The sequence below is a fragment of the Colossoma macropomum genome, unplaced genomic scaffold (genome assembly GCF_904425465.1).
Source record: "Colossoma macropomum unplaced genomic scaffold, Colossoma_macropomum, whole genome shotgun sequence".
Lineage (NCBI taxonomy): Eukaryota > Metazoa > Chordata > Actinopteri > Characiformes > Serrasalmidae > Colossoma > Colossoma macropomum.
Window position 1 is genome coordinate 102,362 of NW_023495625.1, and position 18,760 is coordinate 121,121.

Here is an 18,760-nt window from a genome sequence, read left to right on the forward strand (position 1 = left end):
TGTATGTATGTAAATATATTTATATTTGCATATCTTTTACCACTATACCGTTCTTCTGTACTTTATATGTAAATAACACTGTATTTTGCACTTCTGGTTAGATGCTAACTGCATTTCATTGGCTCTGTACTTGTACTCTGCACAATGACAATAAAGTTGGATCTAATCTAATCTAATCTAAAGGTCTAGAGTTAACCAGGACATGATTGTTGGAATCATTTTTACATGATTTTCATTTGCATCAACAAAACAACTAATATAATCAAAGAAACAAGGTCCGGACCACCGCAGGACCCCCACAGGATGCTCCTAAGACCACCACAGGACCCCCACAGTAGCACCACAGGACCACCACCGAGCAGGAACTGAAGAGGGAGATTGTGAAGACTCAGAAAAGCCTTGGCAGCTTTTAACAGTACCGATCATTAAGCCTACTGAAGAGTGTGTATTAGCTTTGATGGAGGTTATAAACACATTCAGGCTCTGTTTCCTTCTCAAAGACGCGCGCGCCTCCTCAGCACTTTGTGCGTTCGTCGCCAGAGGGCGCGCTCTGTCTGTCTCTGTCGATAATCCAAACAATAATTACAATAATTTTGTATTACTTTTCTAAATCTGGAGCGCCAGAATAGTGATGGAACCTCCCTTTGGTTGTGAAGTTCGATCCTGAAGCTCTTCGACGACTTTTCACCCAATTCCTCTCCGACTAGCGTCTGTGGCGCTATGCGCATGCGCGGCAGCTCCACTGATGCTGAGGCGCTTCCGAAGTTCAGCGAAGACTCTCTCCGCCCAGCTCGCGGAAAAACAGAGCGGAGCGCCCGCGCGCTACAGGAGAACATGTAGAGAGAGAGAGAGAGAGACAGACAGAGAGAGAGAGTGAGAGTGAGAGTGGAAAGGAGAAGAAGAGGAGCGCGCAGCTGCACGAGGCACGAAGAGGAGTAAAACAAGGCTGATGCGTTTCTGATCCGGATAGAAGGAGATTAAAGGTAGGATGATGAAAAAAACGCGCTTAGAAAGTTAAAGCTGGATAAGCGTGGTGAAATGGCTCGCGCTCCTGATAGTAAGACTGCGCAGGAGCGTCAATAATAAGTGCACGTGCGTACACGTTATATCTGTGTGATGCGTGAGTGTTGGCGCAGAGGCTGAGCGCGTGCTTTACAGTGAGCTGAGACGCTAACTTTAGCTGAAACAGCCTGTTTCACAGTGGGTGTGTGGGTGTGTGTGTGTGTGTCTTTTGGGGGGTAAACAGGGAAATGGAGAGCAGGCCGAGCTGCGCACTGCTTCACTTTAACTTCCTCAACTCAGCTTAACTGCTAAAAGTCCGTTTCATGCTCGAATTTTCCCGTTCCACCTTAAATGGTGCAGGCGCCAGAATGTAACTGCTGCACCATTTAAGGTGGAACGGGAAAATTCGAGCATGAAACTGGCGAAGAGGAAGCTGATGAGGAGTCTAGAGGAGCTGTGCTGAGGACTTAGCAGCCAATTCAGGCGTCTGAGCGTAATTACACTGAAAACATAGACAGAAGGGTCTTTTTTTTGTTCGCTTCAAGTTTCAGTAAGTCTTATTCGCGCATCTGCAGTGCTGCTGTGAGCTCATTAATATTCATGAGCACCACTACTTTTCAACGCGCGGCCCCGCCCCCTCACATGTCTTGAAATGGTTGGTTTTTGACTGGGCGATTAAAAACGGTTAGAAGTTGCGTTCTCGATTAATCGATTAATCTGTGAAGTGTTTGTGTCGGCCACAGTGTTTCTTCTACGAAATACTATATTTATTGTATTTTGTATGCAATAAAGACTTCGTTTGTATCTTTTTCAGTAAAGTATATTGGACTGTTTGAACAACTCTACACATTATATTATTGCTCAGTTAAGCTTGTTTTTATTATTTGGTCTTAAAAACAACGCACATTTCTCGATTAATCATCCAAATAATCAGCAGATTTTTCAATTATTATTACAATTAATTGTATCAGTCCTAATTTTCAATGGCGTGTTCTTTACGCCTTTGGCAATACCATTAAACTGTAATTATGTTATTACATATTTAATTGCCCTGTTAATGAGTTACATTAACATTATATTTCATTAATTACACACAGGATTTACTAATCTAATCTAAAAACTATAATAGGTTTAAAATAACAGCACGCTTGCAGCACTAACTGTAACTGTGATGTCCAGAGGTTAATTACACAGTAATACGGGTCACATTCTAATCACTGATTCAGTCTCACATTGTTCAGTGTTTTTCCTGCACTAACTTTCACATCCTGCACTGCGTCTTTAAGACTCGGGGGGATTTCACAAAGCACACTGCAGAACTTAAAGAGGAATTCCACCCATTTTCCAAAATTCCCCCATAACCCCTCTAAACTATCATAAAACAGTGTCTCAGTCATCAGGCAGTGAATTCATAACCATTTCATGTAGTAACTTTCTGTGAGGGAGCTTTTAGAGGTGGACGTCTGGTTCCTATCACCACCACTGTGAAAAGTTCTGACTCGGTAAATTTATCTAGAACAGAGCGTTTCACACCAAACCACTCTGGACGATTCTGTTTACATCTTAACCACTAAATTATGCAGAGAACCTTAGGAAAATCAGTGGAGTTCCCCTTTAAGCCTGAACTGAAGACCGTTAGATGTGAAAGTCTCTCTGCTCTTTACCTTTTGGACTAATCTGACGTCTGGATGAAGTTCTCCGGGTTAACTGAGTAGCCGTGCTCTGTGAAAGCGTGTATTATGTAGTGTGTGTGTGTTACTGAGTGAACCTCAGTGTGTCTTCTGATTGTGGAAGTGCTCTTTAATGCCTTCAGCGTGAGTCACTCCAGACCAACACTTCCAAAAAAACACAGAGAAAGAGAAGAGGGAGGAGAGAGAGCGGGATTCTCTTACAATCTGAATCATAACAAACGCCCTGCTTCCTCCTTCGGCCTCTCTCTCTCTCTCTCTCTCTCTCTCTCTCTTTCTCTCTCTCTGTCTGTCTCTCTTTCTCTCTCTCTCTCTCTCTCTCTCTCTCTCTCTCTGACTAACTCTGTTCAGTTTGTTTAACAGTAATCTGAGATCATGTTCGTACAGTACAGGCTGTGTTCTGACAGATCTCTCTGTGCCTGATCAATATGTGTTATTTAGCAAATAAAAAAAGCAGCTTTTACCTGTTTTTCAAAATTTCTCATGAACAGATTCGTTCAGAGTGGTTCAGAGTAGTTTAGAGTGGTTCTTAGCTCTAGAGAAACTTACTGAGTCAGGGTTGTTCACAGTGGTGGTGATAGGAACCAGACGTCCACCTCTAAAAGCTCCCTCACAGAAAGTTACTACATGAAATGGTTATGAATTCACTGCCTGATGACTGAGACACTGTTTTATGATAGTTTTATAACATATACATGTAGGACTTTAGTACACGTCCTTGTTTCTACACTCAGTGTCCACTTTATCAGCTCCACTGACCGTATAGTTTCACTTTGTAGTTCTACAATTACTGACTGTAGTCCATCTGTTTCTCTGCATACTTGGTTACCCTGTTCTTCAGTGGTCAGGACCCCCACAGGACCCTCACAGAGCTGGTACTATTTGGGTGGTGGATCATTCTCAGCACTGCAGTAACACTGACGTGGTGGTGTGTTAGTGTGTGTTGTGCTGGTATGAGTGGATCAGACACAGCAGTCCTGCTGGAGTTTTTAAACACTGTGTCCACTCACTGTCCACTCTATTAGACACTCCTACCTTGTCAGTCCACCTTGTAGATGTAATATGTCTGTGTGTGTGTGTGTATGTGTGTGTAGTCTGTGTGTGTAGTGAGTGTGTGTGTGTGTATAGTCTGTGAATGTGTGTGTGTAATGTGTGTGGTGGGGGGTTTGTGGGTTTGCAGGGAGAGTGTTTGAGTGACACTGAAACCATTTTTGTGGAACAAACACTGAACTGAATGAATAGCGAAATTAAACTGTGTCACTCAACTCACGCACACAGACAGATGGAGAAAAGAGGACAGAAGTACAGACAGACAGGCAGACAGACAGACAGACAGACAGAGAAACAGAGAGAGAAAGAGATACGGACAGACAGGCAGAGAGAGGCAGACAAACAGGCAAACAAAGAAAGACAGACAGGCAGACAAAGAGAAAGACAGAGCAACAGACAGGCAGAGAGGGAGAAAGACAGACAGACATGTAGACAAAGAGAAAGACAGGCAGACAGAGAGACAGGCAAGCAGACAAAGAGAAATAAAGACAGACTGGCAAACAGGGAGACAGACAGACAGACAGGCAGACAAAGAGAAAGACAGAGTGACAGACAGGCAGAGAGGGAGAAAGACAGAGAGACAGGCTAACAGAGAGATAGGCAGGCAGACAAAGAGAAATAAAGACAGACTGGCAAACAGGGAGACAGACAGACAGACAGGCACACAAAGAAAGGCAGACAGAAAGACAGAGTGACAGACAGGCAGAGAGGGAGAAAGGCAGACAGACATGTAGACAAAGAGAAAGACAGAGAGGCAGACAAAGAGAAAGACAGGCATACAGAGAGATAGACAGGCAGGCAGGCAGGCAGTGGGGAACTCATGGTTGTGATGTCACACATTGTGATGTTTGCCTGTCTCTAACGAGCTCAGTGTTATTAGACCATAGACCTGATGATGTAGATGATAATTAAAACTTCAGCTCTCCTGGATTTTAATCATATTTCTGCAGTTTTAAACCTGCTGAGACTGTAATCCATGTATGAAGAGCATCGCAGGTTAAAACTGAAGCTGGATCACCAGTTAGTGTCACAGCACCATCTGCAGAGCTTGGAAATATGATGGTATTTTAATCTCATTATGACAAATGTTACTGTCATAATCAGCAGGCTTTTGTGAGCATGTGGTGGATTTTATATCACTAAAGTGAAAGTATAATTAGGATTTTTTCGCAGCAGCTATAAAATACAGTTTCTGCCTGTGTTGGAGCTGCTCACTTTCTGAACTATGTATTTTTTTGTATTCAGTAACATTGTTGGAATATATTCAGATGGAAATTTGTAGGTATTAAACCAGAAGTGAACTGGATTTTTATCTTCGTTTCTAGAAGTGTTGTTGTTCAGGACTGTTTAAGAAGCTGCAGTCGTCTATCTCAGCACGGACGTCTTGTGGAGAGGTGTGAACTGTCTTTCACAGCGGGGCCTCACACCCCTCCCCTTTCAATCTCATTTCTCACTAGCAGCTCAACGTTTCACACACTGAGAGACGACATTGTGTAGCCCAGAGGTCGCACCCCAAATGTTAAGAAGAGCCATTTTGTCCTTTCTACAAAAATCAATCCATCCTGGGAGCCACAACATTTTATGTCCATTTTACCATCTTGGCTTTAAATACGTCGCAGTATGAGTTAATGTGCTAGTGTAGGCTATCAAATTATATATAAACGAAAACGCAGACTTACTTTGCTCTGCTTTAAGCTTTAGCTCAGCTATAGCCGCTTTTCTCGCATCTCCAGCAAACTTTTCAGCAAAAGTAGAACAATTTCTTGTAAAATGTCTCTCAACGTTTGACTTTTTACGAGGCTGAAGTCGCTTCTCAGCTGGAGTGATTATAAACGCAAGTAAGTCCATTATCTATTAGCTATGCCAGACTGTTGTCTGTGTTGCTATGGTGACCAGCAGTCTGCGCTGATCTTCAGGGTTAAAGGGTGAATTAGCAGTTCTACATTAACTCCAGCGTTTAAGATCATTTATTGTTAAACTGTGTTGAACGATCAGCAGAGCTTTATTTTACTGTAAAGGAGGATTATTTTATTTTTACCTACAAACATAATTCTGCCACATGTTGCTGACCCCTGTCCTAGTTCATGTGATAACAGAGTCAGTTTTATTTGATTATATTGCCTAAAAATATAGAGTTGATTTCTAGTCCACCAGCAGAATGACCACTAGAGGGTGCTGAAGAGGTCAGCGCTGTTTAATTGGTTTAGTGCAGTGCAGACTGTGAAATGTTGAATACAAATCATCGTTTTTGTCAGCGTTTGTGGCACTGCTGGTGTGTTGAAACATGTCTTTAGTACTGCAGTATGATATTTTTATCACATTGTCCAACACGTGGAGCTAAATTAGACAGAACGGTTACCGCAACTTTTACACATTCATTCAGAGCTGCGTGCAGTGTCTGAATGTAGAGTGAGTGTGTGTGTGTGTGTGTGTGTGTCTGTGTGTGTGTGTGTGTGTGTGTGTGTGTGTGTGTGTGTGTGTGTGTGTGTGTCTGTGGCGGGAGGTTTTTGTGGGTAAATTCCTCTCCAGCATCTTGTAGCAGGTGAAAAGTGTTGAGTGACGCAGTGTGAAACCTTTCTGTGGAACACCAAATAAAGAGTGCAATTAGACGACGTCACTCCGCTCACGCAGGCCGAGAAAAAAAAGCTACTCATATCCGAAATACCCAGAACATCAGAGCAGAGGAATCCGTGGAGCTGCTGTGTGTGCAGCAAGCCTGTGCGAGCACTCTTTCCTAGAACTGCTCATGTGCGCGGGTTCCTTGCTGTGATATTCTGAGTAATCTGGATTGACACGTGTCTGTGGACCGTGACAACAGAGAGTTTCCAACAGCTCAGAGCAGAGCAAGGAGAGAATAAAGAAAGAAACAAAGTGAGAAGGAAAAGAGCAGCAGCTACTAAACTGACCACGCTGGAAAAGAGTCTGAATGACATGAAGTGAGTTCAGCTGCTATAAGGTCGTCCATCGCTGACACAGCTTGTAGAATCTCCTTAGAAGCACTGACCAATAGAATAGAGCAGCTGCACATGATCCTAAGGTCTCCATGTCCAATGCCCAGCCTGGGCTAGGGGGTATAAAGCCCCCCAGCATTGGGCTGTGGAGCAGTGGAGCTGTGTTCTCTGTAGTGATGGAGCTCCATTCAGTACCTTTGGGATGAGTCAGAGTGATCCAGAACTGACCATCCAACATCAGTACCTGACCTCACTAGTGCTCAATCAAATCCTCACAGCAATGTTCAACATCTAGTATAGAGCTTTCCCAGAAGAGTAGAGGCTGTTACTGCAGCACAGACTCACTGTGAACACCTTCATTTCAGAAGAAACTCTTTGGACACATTATGTATCATCCTAATTACTGTGTGAGTCGTATTAGAAGGTAACAAATGGAATGTCCTCGTTATGTGTTTGAGCCAATCAGATGTGTTGTTGGTAGGGTGAGACCCCATTTTACACCTGCTCGTTTCAGAGGATTTATGGATTTTGGATTTTAATCACTTGTATGTATGCTTGCTAATCAGATGCGTCTCTGGTTAGTCAGATTATGCAAATCAGCTCATTTAGAAAACATTTGCATGGCACTAAAGTTATTTTATAACTGAATGCTTTACAGTTCATAATGAGTCAGAGAATAATTTGCATATATTTCTGTAGAAACGGATAAGAAAAGTTAGACTATGTTGTAGAACGTTTATGTATCAACTCTAAATGCTGTATGATGCCCAGATTGATCTGCATTTGATTATAAGGCCTTGTGAAGAATGCTATAAGAAGACATAATGTTTATGTCTGTAAACATTCGGCAGGGGGAGCTCTCACTGGTTTTACTAGTTGATTAAATGGCAAACGCTTTAGTTTCATTTCCTTATTTATTCCCTTTTTCGGGTTACAACCAAGGTGCAAAATACAAGGGGTCCTAGGGGTCTGGGACTCCCTAATTAACCTCTTGGACCCCCTGAATATCTCAAAATCAAAATTCCTGGGGCCCCTGAAAATAAACATATTATGACGTCATGCTGTCATTGTTTATCTGCTTCACCCACAATCAGCTTCTGTCTTTGGTGTTCTTAACTAACCAGAGCTGCAGCACTGCTCTGCCTCAGGGTGGCGCTGTAGCAGACTGGTTCACCCAGTTGGTCCTTCATAGCCTAGAAACTGCAACTCTGCCCAGATTCCTCTGAACTGATAATATACTGATAATGAACTAATAATGAACCTTTAATGTACTAATAATGTACTGATAATGTACTGATAATGAAGTGATAATATATTGATAATATACTGATAACATACTGACAATATACTGATAATGTACTAACAATGTATTAATAACGTACTGATAATGAAGTGATAATGTACTGGTAATGTACTAATGTACTGGCAACATATTAATAATGTACTAAAAATGAACTGATAACATACTGATAATATATTGATGATAGTATGCTGATAATGTACTGATAATATATTAATAATAAACTGACAATGTGCTCATACTATATTGATAATGTATTGATAACACACCAATAATATAGTGACAATGAACTGATGTTCTGCTAATATACTGATAATGTACCAATAATGTACTGGTAGTATATTGATGATAGTTTATTGATAATGCACTGATAATGTAATGATAATATACTAATAGTGTACTGATATTGTACTAATAACATATTGATAATGTACTAATAATGGATTGATAATATACTGATAATATATTGATGATGTACTAACAATGAACTGATAATGTACTGATAATATATTGATAATGTATTGATAACACACCAATATATTGACAAAGAACTGATGTTCTGCTAATATACTGATAGTGTACTGATGAAATATTGATAATAAACTGATAATATAATGATAGTTTATTGATAATGTACTGATAATGAACTGATGATGTATTGATTATATACTGTGTGTTTATGTGTTACAGGTGTGGTATGTCAGTATGGAGGGTCAGCACAGCCAGCAGGATCAGAATAAAAATGACACGCTACCAGAACACGACAACCAGGTCAGACACACACACACACACACACTACCACAGAACCACCCCCACCGCACACACACTTTACAACACTTTAACACTTTAATACTGATTTCAGTTTGCCTTACTCATCCCCTAAAAACTGCCCACTCATCTGTCCACTCATTTCTGTTATCTAGAGTTAGTTACTCTTACTGACTCTCCCGTAGAGTAATTACAGTAATTACAGTACTCGAGTATTTATTCATCACTGCTGCAATTAATTTAATCAGCAAAAGCTGTTAGATAGAGCTAGAGTGTAAATGATTAACTGCTAGCCAATTAGTAAACCATTCGAGCTGAAGCACGTTTATGGATTGCACACATGAGGGCGCTATAGTCAGTTAGTTCTGCTACAGAGGTGTTGTGCAATTAAATCCTCACTGCAATGTTCAAGATATAGTGTAAAGCCTTCACAGCAGAGTAGAGGCTGTTACTGCAGCACAGACTCACTATTAACACCTTCATTTCAGAGGAAACTCTGGAGTGTCCACAGGTTTGGACACAGACTGTATGTGCAGTGTTTATAATATGTGCTTTAATAGTTTGAGTTGAGATTCTGTTGTGCAGGTTCTGGTTCTGGTTCTGGTGTTACGTGTAAGTAACTCTCGCTCCTCTTTCGTTTTGGCAGAGTTACTGCAGCGCACTGTCCAACTTCCGCATCGAGAAGAAGATCGGCCGCGGGCAGTTCAGTGAGGTGTACAGAGCCACGTATCTGCTGGAGAACAAGCAGGTGGCTCTGAAGAAAGTACAGGTACCTCTACCATGCGCACTGTGACTGAGAGGGTCAGCAATACATAGAAACTGTAAAAATGTGATTTTTGAAAACATCTTCGCTATACACAGAACATGACAGTCATTTTTCTAAGGTTCTGCTTACAGAGTTGTGAACATACCCATCACTTTCTCAGAAATGCGTGTCATCACAAAATTCATCATAATAATGTATATTATACTCTCAGAAATAAAGGTAGTAAACTGTCACAATCTTGTCACTGGGGTGGTCCCCTCAAGGCTCCATCTCAGGACCTTTAGTCAGGGAACATAACTGAACCATAATCCACTGAAATGATATGTTCTAAGCTGTACTGACTCCACACACCCCGTCTCGCCTCCAGGCTTTTATTTTACTGTTCTGTTTTAAAACATTCGGTTATGAAAAGGTACAAATACAAACTTTTCACCTGGAAAAACTTATTTAAGGTTCACAATCAGACCTTAAAACCACTGTTGGAGCTTTGAGGGAAAGTTTACATTGTTTGTACCTTGATGAGGGAAAAATGTACCTGAACAGAACCTTTATTTCTAACAGTGTAACAACACCCCCACCCCCCCAAAACACTCACACAAGACATCAGACTACATGGCGTGAACAATATCAGACATTTCCCCACCGCGCAAACCATCTGCTCTGCGTAGTCGTGTGAGCTGAAACGAAGGTTCAGTTCTTGTGTTTATGGTAATTGTAGTCCATCAGGTAATATGAAAAATAGAGGGCAAATCCAGATGTCTGTAAACAAAGGTTCTCACGATGTACTAAATGCCCAGAAGTTTTTTTGGGGGCTGTAATGTTATCGTTAAAGCCAGCAATGATTTGTGATTTTACGGTTTGCCTGTTAAAAAAACGAAGCCCTTCCTAAAGACTTCTCTAGATCTGAAAGCTGAGGTGCCCCCTGCTGTTCCTACTGCCTTTAGCCTATATACTATCTAGAACCAGGTAATAATAAAGAGCTGATTAAATCAAAAATCACTTATTAAGACCGATTCTTACCTTTAGGTAGTAAACTATTTAGATTCATATAGTTTTAGTCTCAGAATATTTAAGTTGGTTTAAACCTATTTTAACAACCAGTTGTGGATAAATATGGAAGAGCTTTTAGTGATTTTTGCAGTTAAACTTTCCTGAATTTGTAAAGAAAACTGACTTGAAAACTTGTTAATGCTTCAGTAATAAAACATTGCCAATCATACACTAATAGTGAATGAAATTAGATGATAATTCATGCTGAATAATTTAGTAAGTTTAATAAGTTTTGCCCATTCATCCAGAAGAGCATTTGTGAGGTCAGACACTGATGTTGGACGAGAGGGTCTGACTCACAATCTCCATTCTAGTTCATCCCAAAGGTGTTCGATGGGGTTGAGGTCAGGGCTCTGTGAGGGCCAGTCAAGTTCTTCCACACCAAACTCACCCAGTCATGACTTTATGGAGCTGCTTTGTGCACTGGGTCTCAGTCAGGCTGGAACAGGAAAGGTTCTTCCCCAAACTGTTCCCACAAAGTTGGAAGTGTACAGTTGTCCAAAATGTCTTGGTCTGCTGAAGCATTAAGATTTCCCTTCACCGGAACTAAGGGTTCTAGATCAACCCCTGAAAAACAGCCCCATATCATCATCCCTCCTCCACCAAACTTTACAGCTGGCACAGTGCAGTCAGGCAGGTAACGTTCTCCTGGCATTCACCAAACCCAGACTCGTCCATCAGACTGACAGATAGAGAAGCTGATTCATCACTCCACAGAACACGTCTCCACTGCTCCAGAGTCCAGTGGTGGTGCTTTACTCCACTCCATCCGACGCTTGGCATTGTGCTTGGTGATGTAAGGCTGCATGCAGCTGCTCGACCATGGAAACCCTGCCATGAAACTCCCGGCGCTCAGTGTTTGTGCTGACGTTGATGCCAGAGGAGGTTTAAATCCGCAGTTATTGATCAGCAGAGCATTAAAGACTGTTATGCACTATACGTCTCAGCACTCTGCGACCCGCTCTGCAACTTTACATGGTCTGACACTTCGTGCTGTGGTTCCTAAACGCTTCACTTTTCAATAATACCTCTCACAGCTGATTGTGGAATATTTAGGAGGGAAGAAATTTCACAAACTGACTTGTTACAACGGGGGCATCTTACAGCACCACTCTGGAATTCAGTGGGCTCTTTAGAACAAACTAGTCTTTCACTAATGTCTGTAAAGGCAAACTGCATGGCTAAGAGTTTGAGTTTATACACCTATGATACACCTGTGGCAATGAGACTGAATTAAACACCTGAATTCACTGATTAAGAGGTGTGTTCCAATACTTTTTGTATATAGTGTGGTATATATGTCATATGTACAGTGATATATATACAGTATATGTGTATGTAGAGATATAATATCTGTATATAGCCCTGCGATGGACTGGCAACCTGTCCAGGGTGTATCCTGCCTTCCGCCCAGTGACAGCTGGGATAGGCTCCAGCACCCCACCGCGACCCAGAAGGATAAGTGGTTTAGATGATGTGTGCGTGTGAATATCTGTATATAATAACAGTGTTTGTGTTTTATTGTTGCTGTGTGTTTGCGTGTCTCAGATTTTTGAGATGATGGACGCTAAATCTCGTCAGGACTGCATTAAAGAGATCGACTTGCTGAAGGTTAGTGATGAGATTAAACTCTGCTCTGTGATGGAGGTCAGAGTGTTTATCTATGTTTTGAAAAAGAAACATTTCTGTGAGATATGTTTATGTATATATACGTGTGTGTGACACTGTCCTCTTCCGTCCTGCAGCAGCTGAATCATCCCAACGTGATAAAGTATCTGGACTCCTTCATTGAGGATAACGAGCTGAACATCGTGTTGGAGTTGGCCGACGCTGGAGATCTGTCACACATGATAAAGGTGAGTTTGTGATCAGAGCTGCAGGAGATTCGAAAATGACCGAGGAAACTGTAGAACATCCAGAACGGAGTTACAGTGCTGTGAGAAAGTATTCACCCCCTTCCCATTTTCTCCATTTTTTTGCATATTTGTCACACTTGAATGTTTCAGATCATCAGACTACTCTTATTGCTACACAAAGATACGCAAGTAAACAAAAAATAATGTTTTTAAATGATAATTTCATTTTTATAAAGAAAAATGCCGTTCATCCCTACCTGACCCTATGTGAAAAAGTAACTGCCCCCTTAGCTACTAAATGAACCAGTTAACCAAATTTTATTTGACTACTGGGTTCAGTTTCACTGACCACACCCAGGCATGATTACTGCCAGACCTGTTAAATCTAAACATCACTTAAAAACAACCTGTCTGGCAGTGTGAAACAGCTAGAAGGTCTCAAAAAGCAGCACATGATGCCACGTTCTAAAGAGATTCAAATACAGAGGCGAAACAAAGTCACTGAAATCTACCGTCTGGAAAAGGTTACAAAGCCATTGCCAAGACTCTGGGACTCCAGTCATCTTACAAACTGGAGAAAACTTGAAGATATGGGTCCCATTGCATCTAGCGCAAAGCTAACACCTCATTCCACCATAACATTATACCAACAGTGAAACACGGTGGTGGTAGTGTGATGGTCTGGGCCTGCTTTGCTTCTGCACGACCTGGACGACTAGTCATAATTAATCGAGCCATGAAGTGGAGAATGTCTGCCCGTCAGTTTGTGACCTAAAGCTCAAGTGCAGTTGGGTTTGCAGGAGGACGATGATCTGAAGCACACATGCTCCACACAAGTCCACCTCTGAATGGCTCAAAAGAACTAAAATGAAGGAGTGGCTGAGTCAAAGTCTGACTAGAACCCCTATTGAGATGCTGTGGGTGAGACCTTAAACAGGCAGCTCATGCTCAAAAACCCTCTAATGTAGCCGAATTAAAACAATTCTGTAAAGAAACGTCGGCCAGAATTCCTCCACAGTGATGTAGAGGACTCACTGCAAGTTATCGCAAACGTCTGATTGCAGGTGTGACAACCAGCTATTAGGTTTAGGGGCAGTTACTTTTTCACATGAATGATATAGGTTTTGAATACATCTTGAGATTATAATAAAATTAATATCAATCTTATGATAAAATTTGTATACAGAATTCTAACAGTTATAATAAAACTAACATCCAGAATACGCTTATTTGAAATAATTACAGTAATTATTTATTATCACAGTGCTGCTGTTTAGTGAGCTGTCTGCATATCTGCATATATATATATATATATACACACAACTCCAGCAGCACTGCTGTGTCTGATCCACTCAGACCAGCGCAACACACACTAACACACCACCACCACATCAGTGTTACTGCAGTGCTGAGAATGATCCACCACCCAAATAGTACCGGCTCTGAGGGTCCATGGGGGTCCTACAGTCTGTAACTGTAGAACTACAAAGTGCACCTATATAGTAAGTGGAGCTGATAAAGTGGACAATGAGCGTAGAAACAAGGAGGTGGTCATAATGTTATGCCTGATCGGTGTACAGTTGTATGCAAAAGTTTGTGCACCCTGGTCAAATTCCATATTGTTGTTGTTGAAGTGAAAAGTTAAGACATCCTGTACAGAGAACACACTTCTGCACATTGTACTACACAGTTACTGTTTATTTACTGCATTTAACCTATCGGAAAACAAATAGACCATAAAATATGGCCTGTGCAAAACTTAGGGTTATTTCATATTTTATGTTTTTTTTTCCTACATGTATTCATACTCTTGCTTATTCTTACATCTTTAATGCTGTTGTGAATACTTATGTTACCCACCTGGGATCGAAAAAGCCTTATCATTTAATAACTTTTTGATGATCCCAGAAAACATGAAATATTTAATAAAGCATCTGAAAATACCTTCTGTCATCTTACTTAGAGTATTTCAGTCTACACTGAATATTACCGACTAAAATAACAGCGTGTGTGTGTGTGTGCAGTACTTTAAGAAGAAGCGGAGGCTGATTCCTGAGAGGACGATATGGAAGTACTTTGTTCAGCTGTGCAGTGCAGTGGAGCACATGCACTCCCGCAGAGTCATGCACCGAGGTACACACACACACACACACACACACACCCACACTCACACACATACACACACACACACACACACAGACACACACACACACACACACACACGCACACCATTATTCTTAACTTTTCAACTGTGATTCCAAATTTTGGAACTGTAATTCTAAACTTCTGAACTCTTCTGTGACTCCAGACTCTTGACTGGTGGTGTAACGGTCTGTGTGTATGTTTCTGTCTCTGTCAGATATAAAACCAGCTAACGTGTTCATCACAGCGACTGGAGTGGTCAAACTGGGAGATCTGGGTTTGGGACGCTTCTTCAGCTCCAAAACTACAGTCGTTCATTCACTGGGTGAATATATACACACACACACATACACATATATGCATATCACATGTATACATATATATACATACACACATGCACAGATCGCACATCAGCCCCATGTATTCAGTGATAAAAAGTTAAGCACTGCTAAGATAAATAAGTTAGAAATACTACTATTAATAATAGTAATTATTAGTAATATAAGTATAGTTATGACAGTTTATTTTATGATGATTGTCCACTGAAGGATCTAATGGGAGTAGATTTTTGGCTGTAGTTGCTGTACTTTAGCTAAAGCTACTGTACAGTGTTTGTAATGGTTAAGTATTGCTGGCTGAATCTTCAGTGCATCAGTGGTCACCAACACTTCCTCCTGGAGATCTTCCTTTCTGCACACCCAACCTAAAGGTAACACACATTAATACGCTAATAAAGAACTTCTGAAGGTAAGAATTAGACTGATTAGGTGTGGTGGATTCGGGTTGGAGCTAAAGTCCGCAGGAAGGAATCTCCAGGGTTTGTAAGTCCAGGCATTTGAATTTGTTTGTGATGGTCATTAGTGAGCAGGATCTGATGATCTGATTCATTCCGTCATCGACTTCTTTCATATAAATCACTCCAACAACAACCACATCAGTTTCTGAAAGCTGTGTTTGTCCCACCCTCAGTTTCTGAATCCTCTGTTTGACCCCCCTCTCAGTGGGAACCCCGTACTACATGTCTCCTGAGAGAATCCACGAGAACGGCTACAACTTCAAGTCAGACATCTGGTCTCTGGGCTGTCTGTTGTACGAGGTACACAAATACAGTTCATGTATTACTATTAATTACTCTCTCTCTCTCTCTCTCTATATCTCTATATATATATATATATATATATATATATATATATATATATATATAAAGAGAGCGAGAGAGAGTACTGTACAGAGACACCTCCTTTTATGTAATTTTCTGTCAAAAGTCATAATTTGTTTTCAGCGTCAGAAAAAAAAACAGAAAACACATTTAACAGAAAATTTCACACAAGCCTCAACAACCAGATATCAGCATTTAATTTGTCCACTCTTTACTTTTGTGCACCTGCTGTCACTTTAACTCCATCCTTACAATCTTAAACCCAACCAGTTACAGCTGTCCTCCAACAAAAGCTTCCTAAAGGTGTCACTGACGTTGTTCCCCTTCAGACTGACACATTCATACAAAGAACTACCCAAACTCACCTCAGCTGCCTCACACATTTCTCTCATCTAAAATGACTAAAGGAGATATTTGTGAGGAGATTAGACATGAGGTAATGAAGGGAAATAAGTGAGTTTCTAAAACTGGAGTTTAAAAACTGATTAAAAGTTACAGACTCCCGTGTGCCTCCTAACAACCGCCTGGAAGAGCTGTTAGACCCCAAAACTGCCCCATCAGATAAACAGCACTTAGAGCTTTCATCTTTGAGAGAGAGGAGAAAATCGAGCTGCTTCAGATCTGAAAACATCCACAGGTGTTTCTGTCCATCCTTCCACTGTGAGAAGACGACTCAGCGCTGTGGGTCTGAAAGGATGTGTAGCTGTCAAGAAGAACCTCACTGAGAAAAGGAGACGGACACATCAAACAAAGAAGCTGAACAATGGACTGACCACCCCAGAGTCCAGACCTCAACACCACTGAATGTGTTTGATTACTTCAGAAAATCATCAACCAGCTTCTACGACTGAACTTTGGAGGTGTGTCTGCAGATTCTTTGAGGAACTGAAAGTGAGTCTCCTGAACAGAATGGAAGCTGGAATAAAGGGAAGGAGTGACTCACTGACTCACACAGCTGAGAGTAGAGTTAGTCACTGAGGCTTCTGAGTCATTTTCTGTTAAATGTGTTTTCTGCTTTTTTTTTCCCAATGCTGAAAAATGAACTTCCTCAGTTATTATGGAATCATCTGCAGCTCCGTTCATCTGTGAAAAGTTCTTGTTACAGCTTCCTTTAAATTGTCTGAATCTCACCGATGTAGATTAGAGGAAATGTTAATGTGTGTGTGTTTGTATCAGATGGCGGCGCTGCAGAGCCCATTCTACAGCGATCAGATGAACCTGCTGATGCTCTGCCAGAAGATTGAGCAGTGTGATTATCCTCCTCTACCTCCAGACCACTTTTCAGAGAAGGTACACACACACACACACACACACACACACACACACACACACACACACACTTTCATAGTAATAGTTTTGGCCAATTTAGTCACTAATGACGAGCACAGTGTAGATGATATAAACCAGATATCAGAAGATGTTTTTAGATGTTTACATACATACACACACCATCCCCCTCCTTGTTTCTACACTCATTGTCCACTTTATCAGCTCCACTGACCGTATAGTTTCACTTTGTAGTTCTACAGTTACAGACTGTAGTCCATCTGTTTCTCTGCATACTTTGTTACCCTGTTCTTCAGTGGTCAGGACCCCCATGGACCCTCACAGAGCAGGTACTATTTGGGTGGTGGATCATTCTCAGCACTGTTGTAACACTGACGTGGTGGTGGTGTGTTAGTGTGTGTTGTGCTGGTCTGAGTGGATCAGACACAGCAGTGCTGCTGGAGTTTTTAACCACTGTGTCCACTCACTGTCCACTCTATCAGACACTCCCACCTTGTCAGTCCACCTTGTAGATGTAAAGTCAGAGACGATAGCTCATCTGCTGCTGCACAGTTTGTGTCGGTCATCCTCTAGTCCTTCACCAGTGGTCACAGGACGCTGCCCACAGGACGCTGTTGGCTGGATATTTTTGGTTGGTGGACTATTCTCAGTCCAGCAGTGCCACTGAGGTGTTTAAAAACTCCAGCAGCACTGCTGTGTCTGATCCACTCAGACCAGCACAACACACACTAACACACCACCACCATGTCAGTGTTACTGCAGTGCTGAGAATGATCCACCACCCAAACAGTACCTGCTCTGTGGGGATCCTGACCATTGCACAACAGGGAAACCATGCAGCACATTAGAACCATTTTATACATTTACTATATACTTTTTATACACTTCTCTACAACTATATTGGTTTCTTATTATTAAAAACTGTTTTCAGACCTTTCTGAAGTTCAGATGTAGTAGTTTAATGTTTTAACTGAATGTAAAAACTGTCTTTGTGTCGTAGTTGAGGAATTTGGTCAGCATGTGCATCAACCCGGATCCAGACGAGCGGCCGGACATCGTGTTAGTCCTGCAGTTCTCCAAACAGATGCAGCTGTGGACGGCCAGCACCTGAAACGGCCCTCTGGAGACACACCTGCACACACCTGCCAAGCGCTGCTGAGGCAGAAGAAGGACTGTGTGTGAACTGTGGACTCATTCAGACTCTGTGCCTGAAGAACTCTGCTGTATTACTGCACTGATCAAACACAACTATAACAAACTCACACAGACGCTGTTCTCCAAAACGCCTTAAAACGCTTCATCAAAAACTCCTGCACTGTCAAATATCAGTTCCTTTACTGTTCTTTTTCTGCTCAACGTGGGATCAATATTCACCATTTGAACTTTCGCTTTAACTGGACGGATCCCTGACCGTCTTACCGTCCGATGAACTGTAACTAGACTCGATGAGTTTGGAGAAAGTGGACTGAACAGCTTAATATGTAACCCCCCCTTAATTGTGCTCATGTTCAAGTACTAACAGTTCAAATACATATTCTGGAAACCTTGTGAAGTATTTGTGTTTAGCGGTTACTCTCGCTGGTGGTCAGGGAGGGGTCTGACCTCAGTGGTGGTCAGGGAAAATGACTGCTCCCTACTCGTACCCTACTGAGGCTGTATGCATTAACTCCTTAAAAAGCCGACTGTACGTTTGCGCTGAAAAATATCAGCAATGGTACATGACCGACGACTGCATGCGGTG

The 18,760-nt window shown here is 41.6% G+C and overlaps 1 protein-coding gene across 1 annotated transcript; it reads left to right on the forward strand.

Moving 5' to 3' along the window:
- Positions 1-769: 769 nt before the first annotated feature.
- Positions 770-18,571, forward strand: nek6 (NIMA-related kinase 6). The gene is made up of 10 exons (XM_036563101.1): positions 770-983; positions 8,682-8,762; positions 9,406-9,528; positions 12,124-12,186; positions 12,321-12,431; positions 14,456-14,564; positions 14,791-14,898; positions 15,575-15,669; positions 16,909-17,022; positions 18,020-18,571. Exons 2-10 carry the CDS (start codon positions 8,697-8,699, stop codon positions 18,128-18,130), a joined length of 900 nt encoding a protein of 299 aa, XP_036418994.1. The 5' UTR covers positions 770-983; positions 8,682-8,696; the 3' UTR covers positions 18,131-18,571.
- Positions 18,572-18,760: the final 189 nt, after the last annotated feature.